At 51.2% G+C, this 27,492-nt stretch overlaps 1 protein-coding gene across 6 annotated transcripts in view; it reads left to right on the top strand.

Moving 5' to 3' along the window:
* Window positions 1–24,485, top strand: part of Mlxipl (MLX interacting protein like) — a 47,757-nt gene extending 23,272 nt beyond the window's left edge. For 2 of the 6 annotated variants that reach the window (XM_085837267.1, XM_085837261.1), the window contains exons 3-16: window positions 7,020–7,102; window positions 7,250–7,339; window positions 7,584–7,628; window positions 9,169–9,370; window positions 9,456–9,536; window positions 14,778–14,962; window positions 18,706–19,252; window positions 19,500–19,567; window positions 19,643–19,799; window positions 19,935–20,050; window positions 20,135–20,502; window positions 20,866–20,989; window positions 21,760–21,889; window positions 23,684–24,485. In XM_085837267.1, coding sequence (XP_085693393.1) covers window positions 7,298–7,339; window positions 7,584–7,628; window positions 9,169–9,370; window positions 9,456–9,536; window positions 14,778–14,962; window positions 18,706–19,252; window positions 19,500–19,567; window positions 19,643–19,799; window positions 19,935–20,050; window positions 20,135–20,502; window positions 20,866–20,989; window positions 21,760–21,889; window positions 23,684–23,802 — 2,184 coding nt within the window. In that variant the 5' untranslated portion in view covers window positions 7,020–7,102; window positions 7,250–7,297 and the 3' untranslated portion in view covers window positions 23,803–24,485. Of the gene's footprint in view, window positions 1–7,019; window positions 7,103–7,249; window positions 7,340–7,583; window positions 7,629–9,168; window positions 9,371–9,455; window positions 9,537–14,777; window positions 14,963–18,705; window positions 19,253–19,499; window positions 19,568–19,642; window positions 19,800–19,934; window positions 20,051–20,134; window positions 20,503–20,865; window positions 20,990–21,759; window positions 21,890–23,683 lie in introns of those variants that run through there. The other 4 variants (XM_085837263.1, XM_085837265.1, XM_085837262.1 and 1 more) reach the window with 4 other exon arrangements.
* Window positions 24,486–27,492: the final 3,007 nt, after the last annotated feature.

Here is a 27,492-nt window from a genome sequence, read left to right on the forward strand (position 1 = left end):
GCAAGGACCCTTGAACAGCTTCCGGCCTTCAGAGGGTCTTGAGGAGTCTGTCCCAAAGGTCTCTTCCCACTGTGAGACATGATGCGGCAAAGGGCACCTTGAAAGCTTTGAAGGAGACCGCGCCGTGGGTGCCGGGTCAAGATCCGGTCAGCAGCCCTTTCATTGAGTAATCTACTTGGAATGCTCTGGTAAAAAGAAGTCAGTTCGGGCCAGAAATGTGACTCAGGGGTAGAACACCTGCCCAGAGTCCCCCTTACTCAGTTAGGAGAGCACCCACCTAGAGTCCCGGGGGTGGGGGGCGGTCATCCAGTGTCTGCCTAGAATCCACCAAGGAGTGACGGCTGCCGGATGTAGATCAGCAGTAACACACTTACTAAGCATATTCAAGCCCTTTGGTTCCAACTCCAGTACCATACAAAGGGTATGGGGGCATTTACATACCATGCCGGTCCAATTACAATGCTTAGTAAATGAGGAAAATTCTGCGCAGCTCACCATCAGCCTTCCTCTGTATAGCCCAGAGCTCCTCCATAGACCAGGCTGGCCTCGAACACAGAGATCCTCTCTCCCTCTGCCTCCTGAGCACTGGAATTTAAGGCTTGAACCACCACTACCCAGCACCGTCAGTCTTTCAATGAACACCCTATAGGGACCTGTTGGGATTTAGGCAGAAGTCCATAAAGCCATGTTGAAAAAGACCCTGGACTCAGAGTTGCTCAGATGGGTTTCGAGGCTCTGCATCTTACTAGCTGTGTGATTTCAAGCAAGTTGCCTAATCTCTTTGAACCTACTTCCCTATCTATCCAATGAAGCCAGTGTTCCTAACTTCTCATGGCTGGTATGATAAAAACAGATAGAAGTGGGTATCTTAGGGTTTTTATTGCTGTGAAGAGACACCATGAGAAAGAAAAAAAAACACTTTTTTTTATTATTTATTGTTATTTTATGTGCACTGGTGTTTGGCCCTTATATATGTATGAGGATGTAGGATCCCCTGGAACTAGCATTACAGTTTTGAGCTGCCCAGTGGGTACTGGGAATTGCACCTGAGTCCTCTGGAAGAGCAGCCAATGCTTGGGTTGTGCTCCTAACTGGTGAGCCATCTCTCTTGCCCTAGGGCAACTCTTATAAAGGACAACATTTCACTGGAGCTGACTTACAGTTTTAGAGGTGCAGTCCATTGTCATCATGGCGAGAACCATGGCAGATTCACGCAGGTGACACACTTCCTCTAACAAGGCCACGCCCACTCCGGCAAAGTCACACCTCCTAATATTACCACTCCCCATGGGCCAAGCATGCAAACACATGACTCTATGGGGGGGGGGGGAGCGGGTATATCTATTCAAACCACCACAGAGAGCCTAGCATTGAGTTGAGGTTTTGTGAATGATATGACAAGAAGAGGTTACAGTCATGTATTTGGGGACAGCCCCTCTGTGGCAAGGCAGTAAGATCAAAGGTTGTGTTGAGCCGGAAACACAGCTCTGGAGGTAAACACATTTACCTTTTTCTTTACTGGCCAGGCTGGATCCCATCCAAGCATCTTGGAACGGTTACACTGTAGCTTCTATTGATCCATGTGACCAGCACTTGAATAAATTGTCTTATTTAAGACTCAAAAGAGGCCAGGGGTGATGACGGGACTCTACAGGCAGAGGCAGGAGGATCTCTGTGAGTTTGAGGCCAGCTTTGTCAACATAGCGAGTGAGTGTCAGATCCATCAGGTCTACAGGGTGAGATCCTATGGGGATCATAGAAGCAGCACTGAGAGTGGCAAGGGCAACTTGCAAACACCGGACAGGGCAGCTTCAAACTTGGCAAGCAGAAGCAGGGGAGCATCCTTCATCCATCCTGCTGTAGCAAGTTCTGGGCCAGCCTGGACGAGGTGAAATCCTATCTGACAAGAAGGTGGGGGTGTGAGAACACGTCCTCAGGGAGAGGTTTCACCCTCCCACTTTCAGCTGTCCAGCTGTACCACTTGCCCAGCATCGCCCAGGGAAGGACCCACAGCCAGTGTGGGTGTGGCTCAACCAGAGAGCACTTGCCTAGACACCCCCTCCCCAGGCACACAAGAACAACCTGCCTTTTTGCATGGCTTCTCTGGGTCTCCAAGAAGTTATCTGACAGGCTCTAGGTAAATTAGGAAGCCTGAATGTTGTTGACATTTTTAATCCCAATCCAAGATTTGGACCCTGCCTTTGCCCATCTAATTCCTGGATGAAAGACACACACAACCTTTATATTTACAATAAGCCTTACTCAGCACTAGAGCTGAGCAGTTATCTACCCTCTATGCTATTAATGCTTTACTGTTCTATTGATAACCCTGAGTTATTACTTTCTGTGTTTCATCTGGGCTGCTCGGAACTCCAATTGGCCAGCCCTCAGGGCCATGTTTTCATGACTCACCAAACCCATGGTGGCTTCTCTCTCTCCCTTCACCTTCTCTCCCCTCATGGTTTTCCTCTGACCCCGGGGGGGCAAACATGCACCCAGCTTCTTTTTTTTAACCTAAATTGTGAGAATCGAACATAGGCCCTAATGCTTCCAGAGCTTGTACTGATGGCACCATCTCCTCCCTCTCTTCCTTCCTCCTTTTCTTTCAAAACAGGGTCTCATATAGCCCAGGAAAGATCTGAATTCAGTATGTAACCAAGGGTGACCTTGAACTCCTGATCTTTCTCTACCTCCGTAGTGATAGGCATACAGCGAACACCGTACACGCAGCCCTACTGTGAGCCTGCTTGCCTTCTCCTCCCCTTCTTTTGAGACAGGGTTTTACTACGTATCCTTGACTGTCCTGAAACTTGCTACGTAGACTAGGCTGGCCCCAAACTCACAGAGGTGGACCTGCTTCTGCCTCCCAGGTGCTGGTATTAAAGGCGGGTGCCACAAGTGTTTTTGGTTTTTGTTTTGTTTTGTTTTTTGTTTTTTGTGCATATGTGTGTCACTTAGCCGGCTCCTTGGAGGTGGGGAGGCTGGGGCTGCTCGTTGTCATTATGATCATAGTAGAAATATGTTCTTGTCTTAGAGCAAAGCCTGGTGTGATGGTATAGACGCCAGCTTCCTCAGGCTGAAGAAAGGTCTGGAATTCAAAGTCAGCCTGTGTGTAACCTACTGAGACTATATCTCAAAATAAAAAACTATAATGTGAGCAAGAGATGTAGCTCATTGATAGAGTGCCAGCCTAGAATCCCCCAGGGAGGGGTTAGAGGTGTGGCTTAGCATGGTTTAGCAGTATCACATTTGCAAAGCATGCAGGAGGTCCCAGGTTCAATATTCAGCACAATTAATAAAGCAGTCAGTAAATAAACTTGAAAAATTAGGAAGCTAGAAAGCCAGGTGGGCGTGACTTCCCCCACCTTTGAGTTTCTGGGGACTGGAGAGATGGCTCAATGGTTCAGAGCACTTGTTGCTCCTGTAGAGGACCTGGGTTTGGTTCCCAGCATCCACGCAGTGGCTCCTAACCATCTACAACTCCATTTTCAAAGGACCTGATGCCCTCTTCTGACCTCCACAGGTACCAGGCACACACACACACACACACATGGATGGACGGAAAACACTCAAATAAATGAACCTTTAAAATATTTTAAATATCTAAATAGGTGATTGTGGGCCCCAGCAGAGGTGGTGTGCGTTTTTATTCCCAGCACTCAGGAAGCAGAGGTAGGCAGATCTTAGAGTTTGAGGCCAGCCTGGTCTACATAGTGAGTTCGATGATAGCCAGAGCTACACAGAGAAATCCTGTTTGAAAAAACAAAAACAAAAAACAAAAACAAAAAAAGTGGTTGAGATGGTGGAAGCCTGTAATATCTGTAGGTTCTGTAGAGGCTATGGTAGTTCAGTCGGGACTACACAGAAAGATAGTGTGTGTGTGTGTGTGTGTGTGTGTGTGTGCGCGCGCGTGTGTGTAGGCAGGCAAGATGGTTTGGTGGAGAGAGGCACTTTCCACTAAGATGGACGGCCTGAATTTGCTTCACTGGACTGATATGAACGGAGAGAACTAGCTCTAGAAAGTTCTGACCTCCACACGTGCATCATGGCACACATGTGCTCTTCTTCCCTCCCACACAAAATGAATGATGGTCATAAAAATTTAACTCATCATAATAGTGGTAAAGCTGTGGATGTAGCTCAGTGGTAGCTCCAGGTTCAGTTCCTAGTTGGAGAAAGCCTGGCTCACCCCCCAGCAGAAAGTGTCATCCTCATTTCACCCAGCAGGGGGCGCTACTGCTCCACTGCAGTTCCCTAAATTCTTGTGACCTGCGGTGCCCTTCCCTGTCTGCTCCACTCCTCTCCCACACTCCCAAAGCCTCTTGGTTTCTCCTCAGAGCTGCCAAGGCACTTTGCCCTTCTCCCTGGCAGGAGGGACTTTCCACTTGGCTTTATCTATCCCATGTTTGTTTTTCTTATCTCTCCTCCTACTCTGAGCAGCCCCGATTTATCCCTGATTCTCTCATCCTAGTATTGGCCCCTGCAAAGGTGCAAAGGGTTAGGTAGTGAATGGCGGCCAGTGGGGGAAGGAGCACCAACCTGGAATGCCCCCAGGGAGGGGCTGGGGACAGGGGGGTTGGCAGAACGAATGCACAGAGGGTGTGGTTGGTGTTACATAAAACCCGTCACAACCGTCTGTGCAGAGCACAGGGTCCCTGAGCGGGGGAGGAGACAGGCAGGGCCCAGTCGTTCCTGGATATATACTCTTTCCTGGTGATCATGTCTGTATTTGGGAAGTCAGGAGGGAGATGCTCTGGAACCTTGCCTGCTCTAGGACCCTACTGATCTACACACACAAAGGTCCATCCCTTTGTCTTCGCTTCTTCCCTTCCACCTCTCTTTCTTCTTTGTTGGATCTTAGGTAGCCCAAACTAACTTAAACTTCGTGTCACGTTTTAACCTTCCTGCTTCCATTTCCCAAGTGCTGAAAGTGTGGGCGTGTGCTATCTCATTGGCATGAAGTTTCTAGTCCCCCCCATACCTCTTTCCCTCCCTCCCTCTTTCTCCAGCTCCTCTTCTCTTTTATTCCTCCCTCCTTTTCTCTCTTTGTTTGTAATACTGAAGCCAGAACCCAGAGCCTCGCGTGTACTAGCCATACTCTATACCACTGAGCCACGCCCCCAGCCCCTCCCTGGGGGATTCTAGGCAGGGGCTCTACCACTGAGCCACGCCCCCAGCCCCTCCCTGGGGGATTCTAGGCAGGGGCTCTGCCACTGAGCCACGCCCCCAGCCCCTCCCTGGGGGATTCTAGGCAGGGGCTCTACCACTGAGCCACGCCCCCAGCCCCTCACTGGAGGATTCTAGGCAGGGGCTCTACCACTGAACTACATAGCACCCAGCACGGCCTGTGATGAAGGCCTGTTGAGTTAATAGACCCTGAAGAGAAATAACTGACAGTGGAAGAAATCACAGTAAGAACTGGAGGAAGGCGTTTTCTGTAGAAGGTGTTTCTGTCTTCTAGAGAAGAGTCTTGTGGCGTGGCTCAGGCCTGGAGTAGCATTCAAGAAGCTAAGGCAGGAGGATCACAAGTTCAAGGCTGTCCGGGACTATATAAGGACCTGTTTTATAAAAACAAACAAATAAGAAAGAGTGTAGGCGATGGCTTCAGGGTGGGACACATGACGGAGCTATGGGAAGCTGGGCAGCCAGGTGAGGAGGAATTTGGAAACCAAGCGGGGTCTGAGAGGTGTGCTTCCGACCCTGGAGGCTGTGGGGGGCTATGGAATGTTTTAGAGCGGTGGCAGCAGAAATGGTGAGCGGCTGCGTAAGTTTAGGCTTGAGCCAGGGAGGTCCATTCAAGTAATGATTGAGCTAGGGGGTACTCGAGAAAGGATGGAGAGGAGGGGACAGTGGATGAACTGTCACGAACCCCGTTGAGTTGACATGGTTGGACGTGGATCACTGAGAGCTGGGAACGAAGTTTTGCAGGCTTTTGGAATATTTGCAATTCAGGGAGCAGCACGGAGCAGTCAGGAGGCAGATCAAGGCGAGAGCTCCTGGGGCTTGTGGAGGAGGTGGGTGCTGTATAGGGTAGGGGTAGAGGGATGGAGTTGGCCCGATGGGGTGGGAGGGGTGGGCACATGTGACACCTGCAGAACGGGAGCGTGAGAAGGACTGGTCCACTCCTTAGCGCAACAAAAGAGGAAAACTGTGGGCATTGGGAAAGAGCCCGGAGCTAAAGCGAGGTGGGAGGTTTGAGATGGCTCAGTGGTTAAGAGCACTGGCTGCTCTTCCAGGCGTCCTGAGTTCAATTCTCAGCATCCACATGGCAGTTCATGTGTATGCAGACAACACACATTATTTATTTATTTATTTATTTATTTAATGAATAAAGTTGGAAGCCTGGGCTACATAGTGGGTCCAGGCTAGCCTGAACTATAATAGTAAGAATCGGTGTCAAAATAAAAGATAATTTACGGTGCTGGTGAGATGGCTCAGTGGTTAAGAGCACTGACTGCTCTTAATTCAATTCCCAGCAACCACATGGTGGCTCACAACCACCTATAAGGGGATCTGATGCCCTCCTCTGGCCCGTGGATGTATATGCAGCAGAACACTCATGCATTAAATAAATAAAAAGAAACCAGTGTACACAGGCTTAGTGGTGTATCTCCTCAGTACACTTCCTCAGAACCATCCACTGAGGATGGGGGTGTGGCTCAGCAGTGGCGTGCCTGGACTGTCCCAGTGAGAGAGAGGGGGTGGGGGGTGATTCAGTAGTAGAACTTGTAGCAAGAGATAGGAGGAGGGAGGGAGGAAAGAGAGGTGGCTCAGTGGGTAGTGTTTCTAGCATGCAGGAAGCTCTAGGTTCCTCCATCATCGCTGCATAAAATGTACATGACACTGCTCTTGGGAGGTTGAGGCAGAAAAACCAGTGGCTCAAGGTCCCTAATGACTTTGAGACCAGCAAAGGACCAATGTCTGAGCAAAAGATAAGGGTCAGGCAGGCATCGACTTCCAGTCTCGCTGGGTGGAGGATGAGAGGTACGGGTGCTTCTGACATGGCCTTCTTCCCTCAGATGTGCAACGGAGGAAGAGCCCAGTGTGTGGTTTCGTGACCCCTCTGCAGGGGTCTGAAGCTGATGAGCACCGGAAACCTGAGGTAGCTGGAGAATGGGCTGCCCGCATCCGCTTATCCACCCAGAGATTCCCTCCCGCGGTGGGGATTGGGTGTGAGATGGGATTTGGGGAAATTGACCATCTGGGGTGTCACCCTTCGCACTGAGCCCTGACGCCTGCCCTACCCTAGGCTGTCGTCCTGGAGGGTAATTACTGGAAGCGGCGCATCGAGGTGGTGATGCGCGAATACCACAAGTGGAGAATCTACTACAAAAAGCGGGTCAGTGGGACTGGCACCTGCAGTCCTTGGGTCTTAAGAGTCCTGGAGGGGATCGCGCGACCTCACCGTAACCCATACCTTTGACCCACCCCAGTTAGTCCCAGCCTAGTAGCTGCACAGGGTTTCCCCAGCCCTGCACCATGGTGGAAAGGGGCGGGGTCTGGGGAAATAGCACCAATGGATGTGGGTGGATGGTGGATGACTCGGGACAGAGGATCCAGTGTATAACTTTGTGTCTTCATAGCTCCGTAAGTCCAGCAGGGAAGGGGATTTCCTGGCTCCCAAGCAGGTGAGTGTTCCGTAAGTCTAGCAGGGAAGGGCACCTAGGAACATGGAAGCTGGAGAATGGAAAATGTCTGCCTGGCTGACCGAAGGCGGGGTCTGGACAAGGTGACTGGGGTATGAGAAAAATAGGAGTAGTCTCTAAGTTGGGTGTGGATCATCCCGCAGCTTTCTCTTTTGGAGAAATTCCAGTTATGAGGTAGGAGGATGGCAGTGAGTTCCAGGCTAGCCTGCATTAAATAATGACTCCAACGCCAGTGTGGGCTGCAGAGACCTCCTTGTCTTAAGAAAATCAAGCAGGTAGTGGGAGGCCTAGGGGGAGAGGGTCCAGAGGACAGACGTCTCAGAAGAGCTCAGACAGAGGACAGACATCTCAGAAGAGCTCAGATAGAAAGCCAGGCATCTGCTGATTTCAAGTTTACGGTCAGCTCAGGAAGTTTGAGGCAAGCTTAGGGGCCCTGTCTTCAAGAACTAAAACAATTGCCTAGGCTTGATGGTGCAGATAAGCAGTGCTACTGATAAGGAGGAAGAGGTAATAGGACCATGGCTATCCTCTACTACACAGAGAGTCCAGGCCAGCCTGGGCTACATGAAACCCTACCTCAAAAAGTTAAAGCCAGCAAAAGATGTGTTGGTGCCTTTTTTGGTTTTGGTTTTGGTATTTTTTTTTTTTTTTTTTTTTTTTTTTTTTTGGTTTTTCAAGACAGGGTTTCTCTGTGTAGCCCCTGGCCGTCCTGGAACTCACTCTGTAGATCAGGCTGACCTCAAACTCAGAGATCTGCCCGCCTCTGCCTCCTGAGTACTGAGATTAAAGATGTGCGTGCTTGGGCTGCCACCACCACCACTGCCACCATCATCGCCTAGACTGGTGCATGTTTTTAATCCTAAAACATGGAAGGCAGAAGCAGCCAGGTCTTTGTGAACTGAAGCGAGCCTGGTCCGTCTGGTCTACATAATGAGTTTCTGACCAGTAAGGTCTATATAGTAAAACCCTTTATAAAAACCAAAAACCAAAAACCAAAAACAGAACAACAATGAAAAAACAAAAACAAGAAACAAACAGCCAGCCAGCCAGGTGGTGGTGGCACACACCTTTAATCCTAGCACTTGGGAGGCAGTGGCAGGCGAATTTCTGAGTTCAAGGCCAGCCTGGTCTACAGAGTGAGTTCCAGGACAGCCAAGGCTATACAGAGAAACCCTGTCTCGGAAAACAAAAACAAAAACAAAAACAAAAACAAATCAAAAAGAAAGAAAGAAAGAAAGAAAGAAAGAAAGAAAGAAAGAAAGAAAGAAAGAAAGGAAGAATGAATCAGCCAGATTGTAACATAGAGAACAGGAAAGGCTATTGGCGCCCCCCTCTGCTTTATACAGGGAGTCGTTAGAGGCTGATAGGATGACCTTGGCCTTCCAGACAGAGAACCAGGCTCGCCAGGAAAAAGGGAGGTGGTGTCCTTTAGAGAGGCTTTCTAGCCGGTATGGGGAACCACTTCAGCCCCAGGCAAGGGGTAACATGGAAGACCAGGGCAGTGACCTCTGTGTCCTGCCAGGTGGAAGGTGGGTGGCCGCCACCAGAGCGATGGTGCGAACAGCTCTTCTCCAGCGTGGTGCCTGTGCTGCTTGGGGGCTCCGAGGAGGAGCCTGGGAGCCGGCAGCTTCTGGACCTGGACTGCTTCTTGTCGGATATCTCCGACACACTCTTCACCATGACACAGCCCAGCCCTTCGTCCCTGCAGCTGCCCCCAGAAGATGGTGAGGAGTGACAGGGGGTAGCGAAGGGAGAAGGCTGAGACGGCTTCCCAGCCTGCAGCCTCCAACCTCACCACTGTCCCTCCAGCTTATGTTGGCAATGCTGACATGATCCAGCCAGACCTGACGCCGCTGCAGCCCAGCCTAGATGACTTCATGGAGATATCAGGTGAGAGGGGTCCTTCGCCACTGGGCAGGGCATACTGAAAGGAAAGGGTCAGGTTAAGTAAAGACTCTAGGAGACTGTAAGGCTTTGCGCCAGTGGGAAGATGAATGGTGCTTTAACTTGAAGTGGTAGGGGGAAAGGATGTATTAGTTGGAACTCAAGACCCTGTGCCTAATAGGCAGGGGCTCTACCACTGAGCCACGCCCCCAGCCCCTCCCTGGGGGATTCTAGGCAGGGGCTCTACCACTGAGCCACGCCCCCAGCCCCTCCCTGGGGGATTCTAGGCAGGGGCTCTACCACTGAGCCACGCCCCTAGCCCCTCCCTGGGGGATTCTAGGCAGGGGCTCTACCACTGAGCCACGCCCCAGCCCCTCCCTGGGGGATTCTAGGCAGGGGCTCTACCACTGAGCCACGCCCCAGCCCCTCCCTGGGGGATTCTAGGCAGGGGCTCTACCACTGAGCCACGCCCCTAGCCCCTCCCTGGGGGATTCTAGGCAGGGGCTCTACCACTGAGCCACGCCCCAGCCCCTCCCTGGGGGATTCTAGGCAGGGGCTCTACCACTGAGCCACGCCCCTAGCCCCTCCCTGGGGGATTCTAGGCAGGGGCTCTACCACTGAGCCACGCCCCTAGCCCCTCCCTGGGGGATTCTAGGCAGGGGCTCTACCACTGAGCCACGCCCCTAGCCCCTCCCTGGGGGATTCTAGGCAGGGGCTCTACCACTGAGCCACGCCCCTAGCCCCTCCCTGGGGGATTCTAGGCAGGGGCTCTACCACTGAGCCACGCCCCCAGCCCTTCCCTGGGGGATTCTAGGCAGGTGCTCTACCACTGAGCCAGGCCCCCAGCCCCTCCCTGGGGGATTCTAGGCAGGGGCTCTACCACTGAGCCACGCCCCTAGCCCCTCCCTGGGGGATTCTAGGCAGGGGCTCTACCACTGAGCCACGCCCCCAGCCCCTCCCTGGGGGATTCTAGGCAGGAGCTCTACCACTGAGCCAGGCCCCCAGCCCCTCCCTGGGGGATTCTAGGCAGGGGCTCTACCACTGAGCCACGCCCCCAGCCCTTCCCTGGGGCAGTCTAGGCAGGAGCTCTACCACTGAGCCAGGCCCCCAGCCCCTCCCTGGGGGATTCTAGGCAGGGGCTCTACCACTAAGCCACGCCCCCAGCCCCTCCCTGGGGGATTCTAGGTGTGGGCTCTACCACACACATCCTTTATGATCTGGCATGGGAGAATCCTTGGGTTCAATCCTGAGCACTTCAGAAGCCACTGTGACTGTCAAGAGAATTTGAGGTGTCAAATCTCTTGTCTATTTTTGAAACAGGGTCTCGAAGTGTAGCTCTGGTTGTTCTGGAACTCACTGTGTAGACTCCGCTGGCCTCAAGCTCACAGAGGTTTGCCAGCCTTTGTCTCCCAAGTGCTGGGATTAAAGGCCTGCACCACTACATCCAGCTTAGAAGCACCAAGGGTTGTTTGTTGTTGTTGTTTTAAAGCATTTTGCAAAGTGGCAGGTTTTCCCAGACTCCTCTTTTCTCAGGCTATTGAGTTTCTGATGTGTCTGGGTTTTTCCAGATACTCTGACCCTGTCAGTGTGAGTCTATGAGAACAATTCTCCCCCAGACCTTCTTTTGAGACAGGGTGTTTTTCTTTCTGTTTCTATGACAAATGCTCTGACCAAAGGAAAGGAAGGGTTTATCTCACCTTAAAGGTTACAGTCTGTCACTGAGGGAAATCAGGGTGGAAACCTTGGAAGAATGAATTCGAGGACTCAGGGCTCCGGTTGCTGTGATGAAACTGAAACATCATGACCAACAGCAACTTCCATATCATATAGTCCATCATTGGAGGAAGTCAAGACAGGAACCTGGAGCAGGAGCTGATGCAGAGACCATGGAGGGGGCTGCTTACTGGCTTGCTTCTCTAGGCTTGCTCAGCCTGCTTTCTTATAGAACCCAGGACCACCACCATGGTGGGCAGGGCCCTCCCCCATCAACCACCAATTATCACAATGCTTCAGAGGCTCACCTGCAGCCTGATCTTATGGAGGCATCCCCTCAGCTGAAGCTCCCGCCTCTCAGATGATTCTAGCTTGTATCAAGCGGACATAAAATGAGCCAACACACTTAGATACCTCCACATCAGTTAACAATCAAGATGATCCCCAGCAAACAGGACAACTGACCAGTTTGATCTAAGCAGTCCCTCAATTCCATTCCCCACTTCACGTTACCATAGGAAATTGTCAAATTGACAGTTAAAGCTAGCTAGGTAACAAGGATATGAGCCAGTCCGGGCTGGTCTTGAACTTGCTGTGTGGCCAAGTTGTCCTGAACGCTGATCCTCCTGAGTACTGGGACTAAAGGACGTGTGTATCACCATGCCTAAATCGGGACTAGAGGATAGATGTGTGTTTCATCATGCCTAGAGCGTGTCCTCTCCCTTTTCCTCTCCCGTTCCCTCCCCTTCTCCATCCATTCTCCCCACCACCCCAGCACACACACACACACACACACACACACTTCTTATTTGAGATAGAGTCACTATGTAGCCCAGGCTGGCCTTGAACTCATGATCCTTCTGTCTCAGTCTCCTGGGTGTCTGGATTCCAAGTGTGAGTCATAATACAACTTCCTGTTTTCCAATAGGGTCTTCCTTCCCCACACTATTGTCTTGCCTGCACGAATCTCTCTCTCTCTCTCTTTAAATTTTTATTTTATTTTTTTTTTCAGTTTTTACGTTTGCTGTTTGTTTGTTGTTGTTGTTGTTGTTTGAGGCAGGATTTCTTTGTGTAGCCTTCGCTGTCCTGGAACTCACAGAGATCTGACTGCCTCTGCCTAAGTGCGCTCGCCACCACCTAGCACTGTGTGTATTTCTTGCTCACTGCTTCTTATGGGGATTTATTTGGGGGCCTTTAAAACTCCCTAAATGTTGGGGCTCAGGGGGATATCAGAATATCTTACCCAAACCTGAAAAGATAGAGTCTCTGAGAGAGAAGCTTCATTTGAGTGACACACCCCCTCCCAGCTTCTTCCCTACAAGGTCCCGGGCCTGTCATTCAAGAGGTGAGGCCTATGGGACGGGTACTAGGGAATGAGGAACCACCCCCATCCCCACCTCCCCGGCCATAACCCTGGGAGGGTGGGGTCTGCCAGGGGCAGAAGTGTTGATGGCAGTGCCCGGGAAGCAGACTTGTCCCCCAGGAGAGCCACTCACTCTTGGCCCACAGACCCCTACCACAGGTAGGAGCTCAGCTGTGCCCACCCATGCTCTGGGCAAAATGTGGTTGGGTTGGAGTTTGCAGTAACTTGCCAATCAATCCTAGGTGGCCGCTGATTGGGGGCAAGCATAGCTCTCCCAGAACAGGTGGTCACAGTGACCCTCTCTAGCTGGCCATGCTGCGGGAGAGCCTTGAGCCACGAGGGTTTCCACTCTCGTCTTTCTGGAAACCCTGTGGAAGGCACCAAATTCCACAGAGGCAGGAGGTTGGGGGAGGGCAGGTTCAGGGGCAGAGATTGTGGCTGACCAGTGTGAGGACCAGGTCAGGGAAGGACTGGGGTTTGATGGGAGACTGGGAGAGGGAGGGAATCTCTGGAGGCTGCTGGGAACAGGTGTGGACAGTTCACAGTACAGGAGCAGTCTGAGGCTCTGATATGATGGGCTGGTTTGCCAGAGGCCAATCTATGCTCTAATCCTGGGCTCCAAATGACTTACTGACAAGGGCCGAGAGCGATGGAACTCTGGTGACCCCTTTCTGGTCCCCCCCCTATTCCTTTGTAAAAAGTGGGGACACAGGACAGTGTCCGATACTGGGAGAGACGTGGGCATGCCGGGTTCGTTCAATCATATCTGAGGGACAGACAACCAAAGAAGCAGACAGCTTCTTGTCACTGTATACTGGTACTCAGAGCCTGTCTAGTCTTCTGGCCAGGTAGAACCACCTAAGACAAACACCCACACGAATACACACACACATACACTCACATATATTCACACATGCCACGCATAGCACATATATTCATACACATGCACCACTGCACACAAACACTTTATGCACAGGCATACACACATGGTCACACACATATGCATTCACTCATGGACACACATGACAACATGCATACATATGCCCTACATATGCTCACCCACATGTTCAGAGGCCTACATGTATACATATATGTATATACACATGTAATCATATACATGTATACACATATATGCACACTTTCACATATGTACACACACATGGATATACACATGCACATACATATATACACCTGCTGCACTCCCATATACACTCTCAACATATGTATATACATAAATATACACACCACATAGGCATATACACCGCGATCCTGTGACTTTCCCTAACTACCTTGGTGTTGAGAGGTGATATATGTCAGAGACGTCTGAGCAGCTCTCCTGGCTGGGGATTCTGGAGGAGGTGGCTGCAGCCCACCAAACCCTGCGAGAAGCAACCATGTTGGGGTCTGCTCTGACTGGCCCAGGAGGCCTTGGGCACAGAACACAGGCTGGCCAGGGTCAGAGAAAGGTGCCCGGAAGGGAGAGGGTAGGCGGGTGTCGCCCCAGCCCGGGATGTGGTTAGGCCATGAGCAGCTTGCTTCCCAAAACCAGAATAGCCCAGAACTTACACAACTCACACCCCTAAACAATCTGGCTGCCTTACACCCCTCTCCATAAACTTTCAGGGTCCCTGGCTCCCTGCCACTTACACCCCAACTCTGAGCGAATCCTGTGTCCCCCAAATGTCAGCCAGGACTTTACTCCATACAGCTTCAGTTTCCTGATCTCTCAGCAAGTCTAACCTCTCCCTGACCTACTGACCTCATGAACCTGTTCACCCTTGATTCATCCCTGACATACTGGGGCAACTCCCCTGTACCCCACCTTTTTCCTTCACAGGGCCTCTCTGTGACCCCTTCTTTCAAGAATGCCAACAGTGCTAGAAGGGGGAGCAGACACAGGGAGGGGAAGTGATCTAGCATTGGGACTCCATGGGTGAGCAGCTTCCTGGGGCTCTCACCCACATACTCCTAGACCCCACCATCTCCCCCAGGGCAATCCTATCTGTCTCTACTTCAGCTTCCCCTGAGTGTGACAGGAACTGTTTCACAGTCTCTTGTAGAAGCCTTCCACCTCTCCTGGTCCCTATCCAACCTCTCCAGTGTGGGAACTGTGTCTATGGCCTCTTCTGAGTTCTTAATATCATTTGCTGTCCTCTGTGTCCCAATTACAGATTTCTTCACCAATTACCGCCCCCCTCAGACGCCCACATCTTCAAACTACCTGGAGTCCCCCAGCTTTGGCCCCATGGCTGACTCCCTCTTCAGCAGTGGGATCCTGGCCCCAGAGATGCCATCTCCAGCCTCATCTTCCTCCTCCTCAGGCATGACCCCTCACTCAGGGAATACACGCCTACAGGTGAGTTTATCCTGCTCTGCACAGTCTACCCAGAGCATGTGAGAGCTAGCTTGGCCTCTGCCTGGGGCCAGGAGGTAAAAAGACATTTACTGGGCCAACCAGGCAGAGGGCCCCGGAAAACCTAGGCAGCAGAGAAAGAAAACCCTACAAAACAGAATTACATGAACTGAATGGGAGTGGGGTGGGGGTAGATGGCAGAAGACGCACAGAACAGGGCACAATCCAGAAGAAAGCTTTTAGTTCTGTTTTGTTTTTGATACATGGTCTCAGGGCCCTGAATGGCCTTGGATTCATAGAGATCAACCTGTCTTCGCCTCCTGAGTGCAGCCATTAAAGGTGTACACCATCTGTACCTGCCTAGTATTCTGAGTCTTAGTGAACGACAGGCTAGGGAAAGGGCAAGCCAGATTGGAAGGGCCAGGAATGTGTGCATGGAAACAGAATGGGTGTGTGTCTAGACAACTGTAAATCGGCATCTTGTTTCACTGTAACTCCTGTGCCCAATTCAGAGGTCATTTCCCTGCCACTGTTAAGTGTCCATTCTAGTTTCATTTCTGTGGTTGTACTAAAATACCCCAAGGAAAAAGCAACTTAGAGGGAAGAAAGGGGTTTATGTTAGCTTGAAGCCTCAGGTTACAGTCCATCTTTGTGGGGTAGTCAAGGCAGGAACCTCAGCCATCATTGCACATCTACAGTCAGGAGCAGAGAGAAATGATTGCGTGCATGCTCACCTACTCGCTTACTTATGTCCAGCTCCGTTTCTCTACTTTTACACCGTTCAGGATCCTCTGCTTAGGGAATGGTGCCACCCACAGTGGGCTGGGTCTTCCCATATCACCTGACTTCTGACCATTAAGACAATCCCCAATAGACATGGCTATAGGCCAACCCAGCGTTAGCAGATTCTCACTGAGACCCTTCCTATGAGAACTCCTGGTTGTCATGTTGAAAGGTAATCCTAACCACCCCAGGGTCTTTTCCTCCTATCACTGAACAATTCGGCTGCTTTTGCAGTTGATCTTGAGAGGTCTGTCTCCTCCACTGGACAGCTTGCTGGAAGGGGTGGTCTTGGTCACGATTACATTCGCTGTTTCTAGTCATTTCCATACACAGATTGCCAATCCATAAAGGGTTGCCCAGTGAGTGAGTGATTGAGAATACAAAGAGACATATGCAGCAGTAAATGGAAAGATCATGGTAGGCAATGGTGTGTGCATCTGTGGGTAAGGGAATGTAAAGTAGAGTGGGCTGGTTCAGAATTGATGAACCAGTGGGCGGATGGCCCCAGTGATGCATGGCTTTGTGAATGGCTACTTAGAACTGATTGGAGAATTAGTGGTAGATGACCCAGTGATGCTTGGCTTTGTGAATGGAGGAGCGATTTGTTGCCTTCGTGGTTGGTCAATGTACAGATGGTAGATGGATAGACAGATGGAGGATGGATGGATGGGTGGATGGGAGAACAGAGAGTTCAGATGGCTGGATTGCTTGGTAAATGGCTCAGCTGGCCTGTCAGCTCTCTCATCACCGGGACACACCTAGAAAAACAACCTCAGGGAGGAGTTACTTGGGCTCGTGGCTTCAGAGGTTCTAGTCTAGTCTGGGGGAGGAGGTGTAACAGAGCTAGGAAGGAAAGATGGAGAGGTTGGGGTGGGGGGAGTGCCTTTACTAGAGGACTTCCACCCCCCCAAGTTATTCCATTTGGACCCCCAGACTATGAGCGGAGCATTCATGGCATGTCTCCCCCATCTTAGTTACCTCTCCCCTTGACAAGATACCTGGCTTAAAGAGCTTTCTGAGAGGTTTCTTTGGGATCAGGTTTGAAGGATACCATGGAGAAGGTAAGAGAGAAGTACCATGAGGCAGCTGCTCACACCGGGTGAGGGAGCAGAGGGGAGAAGGCTGGTACCTGGCTCGCTTGCTTATTTTCATGTGATGATGACAACGATGATGACGATGGCAATGAGCAGGAGGAGGAGGAGTGTGTGTGTGTGTGTGTGTGTGTCCAGGCGTGATGTAGAGCACATGCATGTCATGGCATGTGTGTGGAGGTCAGAGGACAGCTTGAACGTAGCAGTTTTCCCCTTGCACCATCCTATCCTGTGGGTCCCAGGCACTGAACTCAAGTCAAGGCTTGGTGGTAAGTGTTCTACCTACTGAGCCACTCTACCAGCCCCCATACTTACATTTTTTAAATTTTATTTTGTGTGTTTTCACGTGTGTGTGTGCACACACACATGTGTGCGTACGCGCAGGGGGGGTGCCCATGTGGGGGTCAGAGGATAACCTTCAGGAGTTAGTTCTTTCCTATCCCCCATGTGAGTTCCTGTGGTCAAATCAGCCTATCAAGCTTGGTGACAAGAGCTTTTAAGTTTCTGAGCCATCACGCTGGCCCACATTGTCTTCAGTCTGGTATCCCACCCCCATAGAATGGTTCTGCCACACACCAGGATGAATCTTTTCTCTCTGTTAACCCTCTCGGGGAAACATCATCAGAGACACACCCAAGAGGTGGGTTTCACTAATGCCCTACCCATTTCTTTTTTTTTAAAGATTTATTTATTTATTATATGTAAGTACACTGTAGCTGTCTTCAGACACTCCAGAAGAGGGCGCCAGATCTTGTTGCGGATGGTTGTGAGCCACCATGTGGTTGCTGGGATTTGAACTCTGGACCTTCGGAAGAGCAGTCGGGTGCTCTTACCCACTGAGCCATCTCACCAGCCCACCCTACCCATTTCTTAACTGAATCATGTTGACAATGGCATTTAACCAGCACACCCCACCTTCTTAAGTCTATCCCTTCTGGAACTGCCTCAAAGAAACACCAGTGTACCTCACCCAGCCCTAGACATTCCTCATTCTAGTCCATCCCAGCTGGAGTTGGAGTAGAGAGTTGGGTGAGTTCAGGATGAGAGACCAAGTTGGTAAACGGGTGCAAAAAATGGATGGACAGACAGTTGGGTGGATGGACGGATGCATGGATGGACAGGTGGGTGGATGGATGGATAGAAAGATGGATGACAGATGGACAAGTGGATGGATGGATGGATGAACAGGTGGATGGATGGGTAATACATAGATTAATGGGTAAGTCAGTGGGGCTGGGCATGTAGATGGATGGATGGGTGGGTGGGTAGGTGGATAGATAGACAGGTGGATGGATGGATGGATGGATGGATGGATGGATGGATGGACAGGTGGATGGGTGAATGGATGGACGGACAGGTGGATGGATAGATGGACAGATAGGTGAATGGATGGATGGATGGACAGATGGGTGGATGAATGGATGAATGGCTGTATGGGCAGGTGGATGGATGGGGTGCATGGATGGATAAAGAATGGATGAATGGCAGGTTTGATGTTTTGATGGATGAAGAATAGATAAGTGGAAGGGATAGGTGGTGGGTAATTAGTGAATGAATTAATGGATGACTAGATTAGTAGCTGTATTGGACAGATTATTTGTTGGCTGAGTGGATCATGGATCATCTGTAAGACTGATCCACGCCTAATTTTTGCACAAGGGTTATGTTGGCCACGGCTGTACATGAGGTTGTAATTTCTGAAGCGTGCATGCATGCATATGTGTATGCATGTGCGTGCACATGTATGGATCAGTTCTCCTCTATACCCAGTCCAATACATAGCCAGGATAGAGGTTTCCTGGCAGTTGCAAGAAGGTGGCTCAATCCCCTGCTCTCTGACGATCATCCTGCCTTCCCCTGCCCCTCCCCCAGGCTCGGAACAGCTGCTCTGGACCCTTGGATCCCAACCCCTTTCTGAGCTCTGAATTCCTTCTTCCTGAAGACCCTAAGACCAAGATCCCACCTGCTCCTGGACCGACCCCTCTCCTTCCATTCCCCACCCCTGTCAAGGTGCATGGCTTAGAGCCCTGCACCCCCTCTCCCTTCCCCACAATGGCTCCGCCCCCCTCTTTGTTGCCAGAAGAATCTCTCCTCTCTGCCAGGTTCCCATTCACCTCGGTCCCTCCTGCTCCAGGAGTGTCTACGCTTCCTGCACCCACAACCTTTGTCCCCACCCCACAGCCCGGCCCTGGTCCCGCCCCCTTCCCTGTAGACCATCTGCCCCATGGGTACCTGGAACCCGTCTTTGGGCCTCACTTCACTGTGCCTCAGGGAATACAACCCAGGTGCAAGCCCTCCTCCCCATCCCCTGGGGGACAAAAAGCCAATCCACCCACCTTGGCCTCTGCCACCACCAGTCCCACTGCCACTGCCACTGCCAGAGACAACAACCCCTGTCTTACACAGCTGCTCAGGGCAGGTGAGATGGGAGAGGCGAATGGACGAGATACTGGGAGGAAGCGACTTTGAAATGCATGGGAAAGCCTGAAAGGCAGAGGGCTGGGGTCTCAGGGTGGTCTTGGGAGACAGAGAAGGTGGAGTGATATTAGGGATATGAGCTATGTCTGAAAGGGGTGTGTGGGCTGCTGGGGACAAGAAGGGGTCTTAGTTGGTGATGGACTTGATTGGGCCAGTCTAGTGGTCCTCATAGTCCTGCCTGTACCCAGCCAAGCCTGAGCAAGCACTGGAGCCTCCGACTATGCCCAGTACCCTCCTCCGGCCTCCAGAGTCCCCGGTAAGATGGCGGGCACTGGGAGGTGAGGGTCAGTCTAGGACCTTTACTCCAACTCTCTGCCCTTCTCCACCCCAGCAGGATACAGTCTCTGAAATCCCCCGTGCCCGTGCCTTTTTCCCCCCAATCCCGGCCCCTACACCACCCCGGCCACCTCCAGGCCCAGCCACATTGGCTCCTCCCAGGTCCCTGGTTGTCCCCAAAGCAGAGCGGCTCTCGCCTCCAGCCTCCAGCGGTAAATAGGGGCTAGAGGGATCTTGGGTCTTAGGGGATGGGGAGGGGGAGGATGAAGAGGGCTGTGAATGGGGTCAGGGCAAGGGGACTTTCTCCCTTGTGTGTCGGTCTGTCTGTGGGTCTGTCCCTGCCACAGGCAGTGAGCGGCGACTATCAGGGGATCTCAACTCCATACAACCCCCGGGGGCACTGAGTGTCCACCTGTCTCCCCCTCAAACTGTCCTAAGCCGGGGTCGTGTAGACAACAACAAGGTATGTGCCGTCCCCTGACCCCCAAGATGCAACTGGCCTCCTGAGCCTTCCCACTTAGACTCACCGCACTTTCTGCTTTCTAAGATGGAGAACCGACGTATCACACACATCTCCGCGGAGCAGAAGAGGCGGTTCAATATTAAGCTAGGATTCGACACCCTGCACGGACTTGTCAGCACGCTCAGTGCCCAGCCCAGCCTCAAGGTGAGCCCCCAGACAGCAATGCACACTCCCTTAGAGTCGTGGAACCCCTCCTTGGACCAACACCCAACACCAGCTCCCAGGGCTTGCCAACACAGAGGCCCACATTGGTGGCGCTCGCAGGTGAGCAAAGCAACCACGCTTCAGAAGACAGCGGAGTACATCCTGATGCTGCAGCAGGAACGGGCAGCCATGCAGGAGGAGGCGCAGCAGCTGCGGGATGAAATAGAGGAGCTCAACGCTGCCATCAAGTAAGCTGGGGTGAAGCCCAGCCTAGAAAACCTGGAGCGAGGGGTTAGAGGAGTGGCTCTGAGGTACCGCACCTGCCTAGACTACTTCATTGAAGGCCTGGGGGCGTGGCTCAGTGAGAGTGCTTTCCTAAATATCTGCTAGTGAGGGTTTGGGGGTGTGGCTCAGTGAATAGCAACTGCCCTAAATTCTCCACTGAGGCGCTCCGGATGTGGTTTGTCCTAGGATACTTACATAGCATATGTAAGTACTGGGTTTCGTCCTCAGCACCTTAAAAAACCAAACAACAGCAGCAAAAGTCCTCAGGGGCTAGGGTGAAGGAGATGTGTCTACATTCCCTGAACGGCGACTCTTCCCATTCCTAGCTTGTGCCAGCAGCAGCTACCGGCCACCGGGGTGCCCATCACACATCAGCGCTTTGACCAGATGCGGGACATGTTTGATGACTATGTCCGGACGCGCACGCTGCACAACTGGAAGTTCTGGGTAGTATCCTTATTCGGACTGATGGCCTGAGGACAGTGATGGCTGCTGTAGCTACATTCAGTCCAGCCTGGGTCTCAGACCCCAGTCTGAGCTGTAGAACCCGCCCCCTCCCCCCCACCACCACCATGGGCTTTGGTTCTGCCCTCTACCGTCAGACCCTAGCATTGCAAGATTGCGTGGCAACTGGGACTAGGAGCTGAGAGGGAGCAAGAGTAAGGGGTAGGAGGTTGGGGATGTGCCTGAGGCAGACTGGAAGGATCTAAAGTCTAAGTCCTTTGAGGCTTTGAGAAGGTAGGGCATCCACTCTCCCCTGGATTCAGGGTCAAGTTGTGTTTGTTTTCCTGTACTAGAGATCGATCGCATATGAGCCCCTTCCCGACCCTCTTTTAACTTTTTTTATTTTGAGACAAATTCTCACTAAGTTATTCTGGCTAGCCTTGAACTCATGATCCTCCTGCCTCAGCCTCCTAAATGGCTGGGATTGTAGACCTGTGCCATTAGGCCAGTATTCAAGTCCTTGACTGAGCCTAGAGATGTGGGACCCACTAATACAGAATGAGGGCTCTGGAGGGACTAAGGGGAGGGGCTGAGAGATAGAGAGATGAATGGATAACCCTTGGTGGGAGCGAAAGGGCAGAGTGGTTCTCCACAGGGTCCATGGTTCAACAGTGACAGGCCTTTCTTGGCCTTGGCTTGGGTCAGGTGTCAGGGTTCTATGTGGAGTGGTGGGATCCTGTCTGGACCACTGGTGGGCTCCTTGACTCCAAATCCAGTTCAGCATCCTCATCCGACCTTTATTTGAATCCTTCAATGGGATGGTGTCTACCGCCAGCTTGCACAGCCTCCGCCAGACCTCACTGGCCTGGCTGGAACAGTACTGTTCCCTACCTGCTCTCCGGCCAAGTATGTGAGATACCTTCCTGCCACCAAATTGTGAGGCTTTGTAGAGCACTGGCCTAGAAATCCCCCAGCCCCAGGGAGGGGCTGGGGGCGTGGCTCAGTGGTACAGCCCCTGCCTAGAATCCCCCAGGGAGGGGCTGGGGCATGGCTTAGCAGAAGAGCATTTACATCATCATATGTAAGACCCTGAGTTCAATTTCCAGTGACACGCATGTATACACATGTGCACACACACATGTACACATGTGCACGCACACATACTTGTGGGTTTCCAGAACAGAGAGTTCAAACCCAGCCTTGTTTGGTCTCCAAGTCTAGTCTGTCTTGAATACAGCCTAGGATTTGAGACTGTTTTACCATGTCCCATCCTGAATGGTCCTTTAGACTCTAAATCATCTAAAGGAAAAGGTCCTAGGGAAGGGCCACCTGTTTAGTGTGGGGTAAAAAATGGGGTCCCGCATCTGCTTGGGGCTAGGAAGTCTGACTGCACCATGAATCCCACGGAACCGCCCTGTGGGCATTGGACTTTGAGAAGCCATGGGATCCTGCTCTGGGGATGAGGAAGACACAATCTGGGGTTCCCGTGGAACTGTGGAAGTCGGCCTCCAACTCTCAGGCACCACAGACTGCTGGGCAACATGGAAGAGCCGGTTCTGGGGTCCCTGGGCCGCACAGAGGCCAGGGGCAACAGGTTCTCACTCTCGGACGCTGCTATATCTCGGAAGAGCTGAGAACAAAGTGGGGACCCTCAGGTGGACTCTGGCCCAGGGGCCGAAGGGAAAAGGGTAGGAGGAGAGCTCTGGCAGGTTACCGTGGGGAGGAGAGTCTGGCTAGCTCAGGCAGCTGGCTCGGTGGGCTGCTTGGTTTGGCTGGCAGCCGTGGCTGGAGTGCAGGTAGGCCTCCTGACAGGAGGATAGACATGCAGCTCTTTAGAGGGAAACCTGCTTCATTGTTCTAGCACAGTGGGTTCTGATGAGCAGGGACCCTCCATGGTTTTAAGGTGTTTATTGTAGAAAGGCAGAGAGAGGGAGAGAGTACAGAAGCAGAGGCTGGCTATGGCCACATGGAGAGAGGGGGGAAGGGAGGGGGAGAAGGAGGGCTAGAGGTGAGAGAGTAAGAGCAAGAAAGTAAGAAAGGGAGCAAAAGAGAGAGGAGGGGGCAAGCAGCTCCTTTTATAGTGGGCTGGGCTACCTTGCCGTTGCCAGGTAACTGTGGGGAGAAGCATACCTGGCCAGGTAACTGTGGGGGTGGAGTCCAGACAGCCTACATGACTGATGGCCACAGAATTATGGAGTTGAGTCCACGTGTCAGGAGCCTATATCTGGGAGCATGGCAAGCAGGCCCTCTGTCCCTTGCAGATTAATCTGCTGGGTCTCTGGGGTTTAAACCTAGCTCAGCCCAGAAAACAGGCTCCCTTTCACAGTCCTACAGTTTAGCTATCTAGTATTGACTTCATCCCTAACTGTAAAGACATCTGTCTTAGTTAGGGTTTCTACTGCTATGAAGAGACACCATGACCAAGGTAAGTCTTATAAAGAACATTTAACTGGGGCCGGCTTACAGTTTCAGAGGTTCAGTCCATTATCAAGGCAGGAAGCATGGCAGCATCCAGGCAGGCATGGCACTGGAGGAGCTGAGAGTTCTCCATCTTCATTCAAAGGAAGCCAGCCAGGAGGAGGGTGTCAAAGCCCACCCCACAGTGACACACTTCCTCCAACAAGGCCACACTTCCTAACAGTGCCACTCACTGGGCCAAGAGTATTCAAATCACCACAGCATCGCACTCTCTTTTTCCAGCTGTCCTGAATTCCCTTCGCCAGCTCAGCACTTCCACAAGTATCCTGACTGACCCCAGCCTCGTGCCTGAGCAAGCCACACGGGCGGTCACTGAGGGCACCCCGAGGAGACCATTATAGTCCTGGTGAAGGTTTCCAAGCTCCAGGAACAACTTGTGGACATGCTTCTAAAAATCATGGCTGGCCGTTTCCCTGCAGATCTGGAAGGTTCCAAGTGTTGTACTCACCACCTCCTTGGGGATGGAAAAGAACCTAGCTCCATTCCTGCATTGTTGCTAATGCTATGATCCCTGGTGACTCATATCCCATCTTTGGACCTCCCTTTAATAACAGAGGGCCCCAAATGCATTAGCGGCTGCAGCGCTGGGGACCTAAGCAGGAGCTCTGATGAGAGATGTAGGTCTGTTTCCTCACAACTTCCTGCTTTGGATAAAGGGTACCACCTTTTGTTCCTGAGCAGGGAGGTAGAGCAGGAGATCTCCTCTCTTTGCCTTTGCACTAGTGACATGGGGAGCTACAGGGTGGCTTCCTGGCTGAGGCCACTGGGGTCTGATGCCAGGAGAGATCAGGGCAAGGGCTAGCCAGAGCATGGCAGGCATCTTGCATGAATGTAGATGTGTGTGTGCGTATGTGGATTTTATAAAAAAGAAAATGTTCTTGATCAATAAAAGCAAAAACTGTCTGCAAGGGTTGGTGTTGGTGTGACTGGCAATGTGTCTCAGTATGGGACTCAGAGCTGCCAGCAGTGAAAGGTGACATAGAAGACCGATTCTGTGGGTTATAAACAATCTTTGAGTACTTTTGATTTGTTATTTTTGTTTTTGTTTATTCGAGACAGGGTTTTTCTGTGTTTCCCTGTCTTGGAACTTACTGGATAGACCAAGCTGGCCTCCAACTCAGAGATCCACCCACCCCTGCCTCTGGAATGCTGGAATTAAAGGCACATGTCACCACCGCCTGGCCCTTTGAGTACTTTTCAACTTGCTGTGTGCAGTTGTGCTCACCTGTGCTTGTGTGTGGAGGCCGTCGGCTGACCTGGGTACCTCCTTGGTGCTCTCTGCCTTAATTTGAAAATGCTTCAGAATATATTCTAGAACTGGGCATGGTGATGCACACCTTTAATCCCAGTACTTGGGAGGCAGAGGCAGGTTTTTAATGAGTGAGACCAGCCTGTTCTGCATATGGAGTTATAGGCCAGCCAGGGCCATATAGTAAGACCCAGTGTGTACACACACACACACACACACACACAGAGTTACTTTTATATATTATATTTGGGGACAGGGTCTCTGTAGTCTTGGCTAGCCTAGAACTTGCTATGTAGACCAGGTTGGGTTTAAACAACCAGATTTTTCTGCCTCTGTCTAAAAATATTTAAAATTACATTTATTTATATGTGTATGCACACGTGCAAATATCATACATATGGAGGCCAGAGGGTGACTTTTTTGGAAATAGTTCTCTCCTTCCACCATGGAAGTGATGAGGAGTAAGCTCGAGTTGTCAACTTTGGCAGCAAGTGCCTTTCTGACTGAGCCATCTCACCAGCCCCTCTGCCTTATTCCTTGAGCCAGGGTCCTTCATTGAACCTAGCACTCATCAGTTTGTCCAGTAGGCACCTGAATCTACTTCTTTTTACCACCCCAACAATGGGGTTACCACTCCTGGATTTTAGATTTTGGTTGTAAGTCTGCTCTTTAATGACTGGACCATCTCGCATCCCCATTCTTGTAGATATGTATGTATGTATGTATGTATGTGTATGTATGTATTTTTCCCCTCAAGACAGGATTTCACTGTGTTGCCCTGGAACTCGCTCTGTAGAAAAGACTGGCTTCAAACTCATAGAGCATCATCTGCCTCTGCCTCCTTAATGCTGGCATCAAAGGCACTGAGGCTCCAGGTTGAATACACAGCTGCTAATAAGTAAACAAGTACATTTTTAAAAATGGTGTTTCAAGAATATTTACCCTGTAGAGGAGGTCAGGGTGGGAACTAGGAAGCACACCCTTTGCCAGAAAGTTCCACTGCCAAAGTCCAGTTCCACCAATGTTCTCCTTGGGCGCCACTGAGTGAGTGTGGGTGGCATTAAAGCAGGCACAATGGAAGGTCTGCAGCCAGCAGGAATGATAGCTTTCCCCATAGCTACATACATGGAGCACCCTCCTCCTTCTTCCCCCTTAGACAGTGTCTAGAGAGAGGTCCAGAGTAGGTGTGTGTTGTTCACATGGCCACAGCCATGCTTAGAACCCTAGTTCCATGGCCTCATGAGAATGGCAAAGCCTGACTCATTGGCCCAAGAAGGGTGAATGTTGACAAGTGTCTGCAAGAAATGTCAAACACGGCTTTCTCCCCACCCCTCTCTCTCTCTCTGCTTCCTGCTTGTGTTTGAGGATGTGGATTCTCAACTTCCTGTGGTTACTATGCCTGATCCCTGCAATCATGCCTCCCTGCCCCGATGGACTCATCCCTTGGAAATGTAAACCAAAATTAACTCTTTTTTTAAATAAGTTGCTTTGATTGTGGCATTTTATCACAGAAGCAGAAAATGAACACACCTCCTCTCTGCTGAGCATTAGATAGTAATGCCTGGGTCTGCATGCTCTCTTCCATCAAAGATCTCCCTGTGTGTTGTCTTGGCTGGTTTGGAACTTTCTCTGTAGATCAAGCTGGTCTTGAACTCACAGAGATCCACTTGCCTCTGCCCCCTGAGTGCCAAGAAGACAGGCATAAACCGTCATGCCGGGTTACATCCTGTTTTCCCCAACCCATCTCTTTCCAGAAGGCTCCTTCATTAAAATACGCCCTTGCTGGCCTTGATGGGACACAGGTGTGATCTAATAGGAGGCTGAGGCAGCAGGACAGGAGCTGGAGGCAGCTTGGGATACATAGTGAGTTCAAGGCTACCCTGGGATACCCTGGGAACAGAAGCAGGAAGGTTCTGGAGAGATGGCTCAGTGGTTAAGTGTGCTTCCTGCTCTTCCAAAGGACCCAGTGTTTCACCCGCCTCAGAGGATCTAATGCTGTCTGTTGGTCTCCTTGGGGACCCCGCAAAACGGTAATAATAATACCACCATAATAAAAATACCATAATAATAATACAATAATAATACCATAATAACAACAACTTTGCAGTGGTGGCACAGGCCTTTAATTCCAGCACTCGGCAGGCAGAGGAAGGCGGATCTCTATGTGTTCAAGGCCAGCCTCTTCTACAGAGTGAGTTCCAGGACAGTCTGGACTACACAGAGAAGTCCTGTCTTGAAAAACCACCACCACCACCACCAACAACAAAATGCAAGGGCTGGCAATGTAGCTCAGTCTGTAGAGTACTTGCCTAGCACACCTGAAGTTTTGAGTTCCATTCACAGGACCACATAAACTGGACCCCTTTTTATACCTGTTATCCCAGGGTTTGAGAGGTGGAAGCAGGAGGAACAAGAGTTCAGTATCATCCATAGCTGAAAAGTGAATTGGATGCCAATGTGGGCTACGTGAGATGCTATCTCAAAAAGCAAACTCGGGGTTAAAGAAATAGCCAAGTAGCTGGAGAGATGGCTCAGTGGTTAAGAGCACTGACTGCTCTTCCAGAGGTCCTGAGTTCAATTCCCAGCAACCACATGGTGGCTCACAACCAGCTGTAATGGATCTGAAGACAGCTACAGTGTACTCATATACATAAAATAAACAAATATAAAAATTTTTTAAAAAAAGGAATAGCTAAGTAGTTCAAAGCACTTGATGCTCTTTCAAAGGACCAGGTTCAGTTCCTAGCTCCCTGATCTGGGAGTTCACAGCCACCAGTAACTC

The sequence above is a fragment of the Mus caroli genome, unplaced genomic scaffold (assembly GCF_978045245.1).
Source record: "Mus caroli unplaced genomic scaffold, Mus_caroli_1 scaffold_4, whole genome shotgun sequence".
Lineage (NCBI taxonomy): Eukaryota > Metazoa > Chordata > Mammalia > Rodentia > Muridae > Mus > Mus caroli.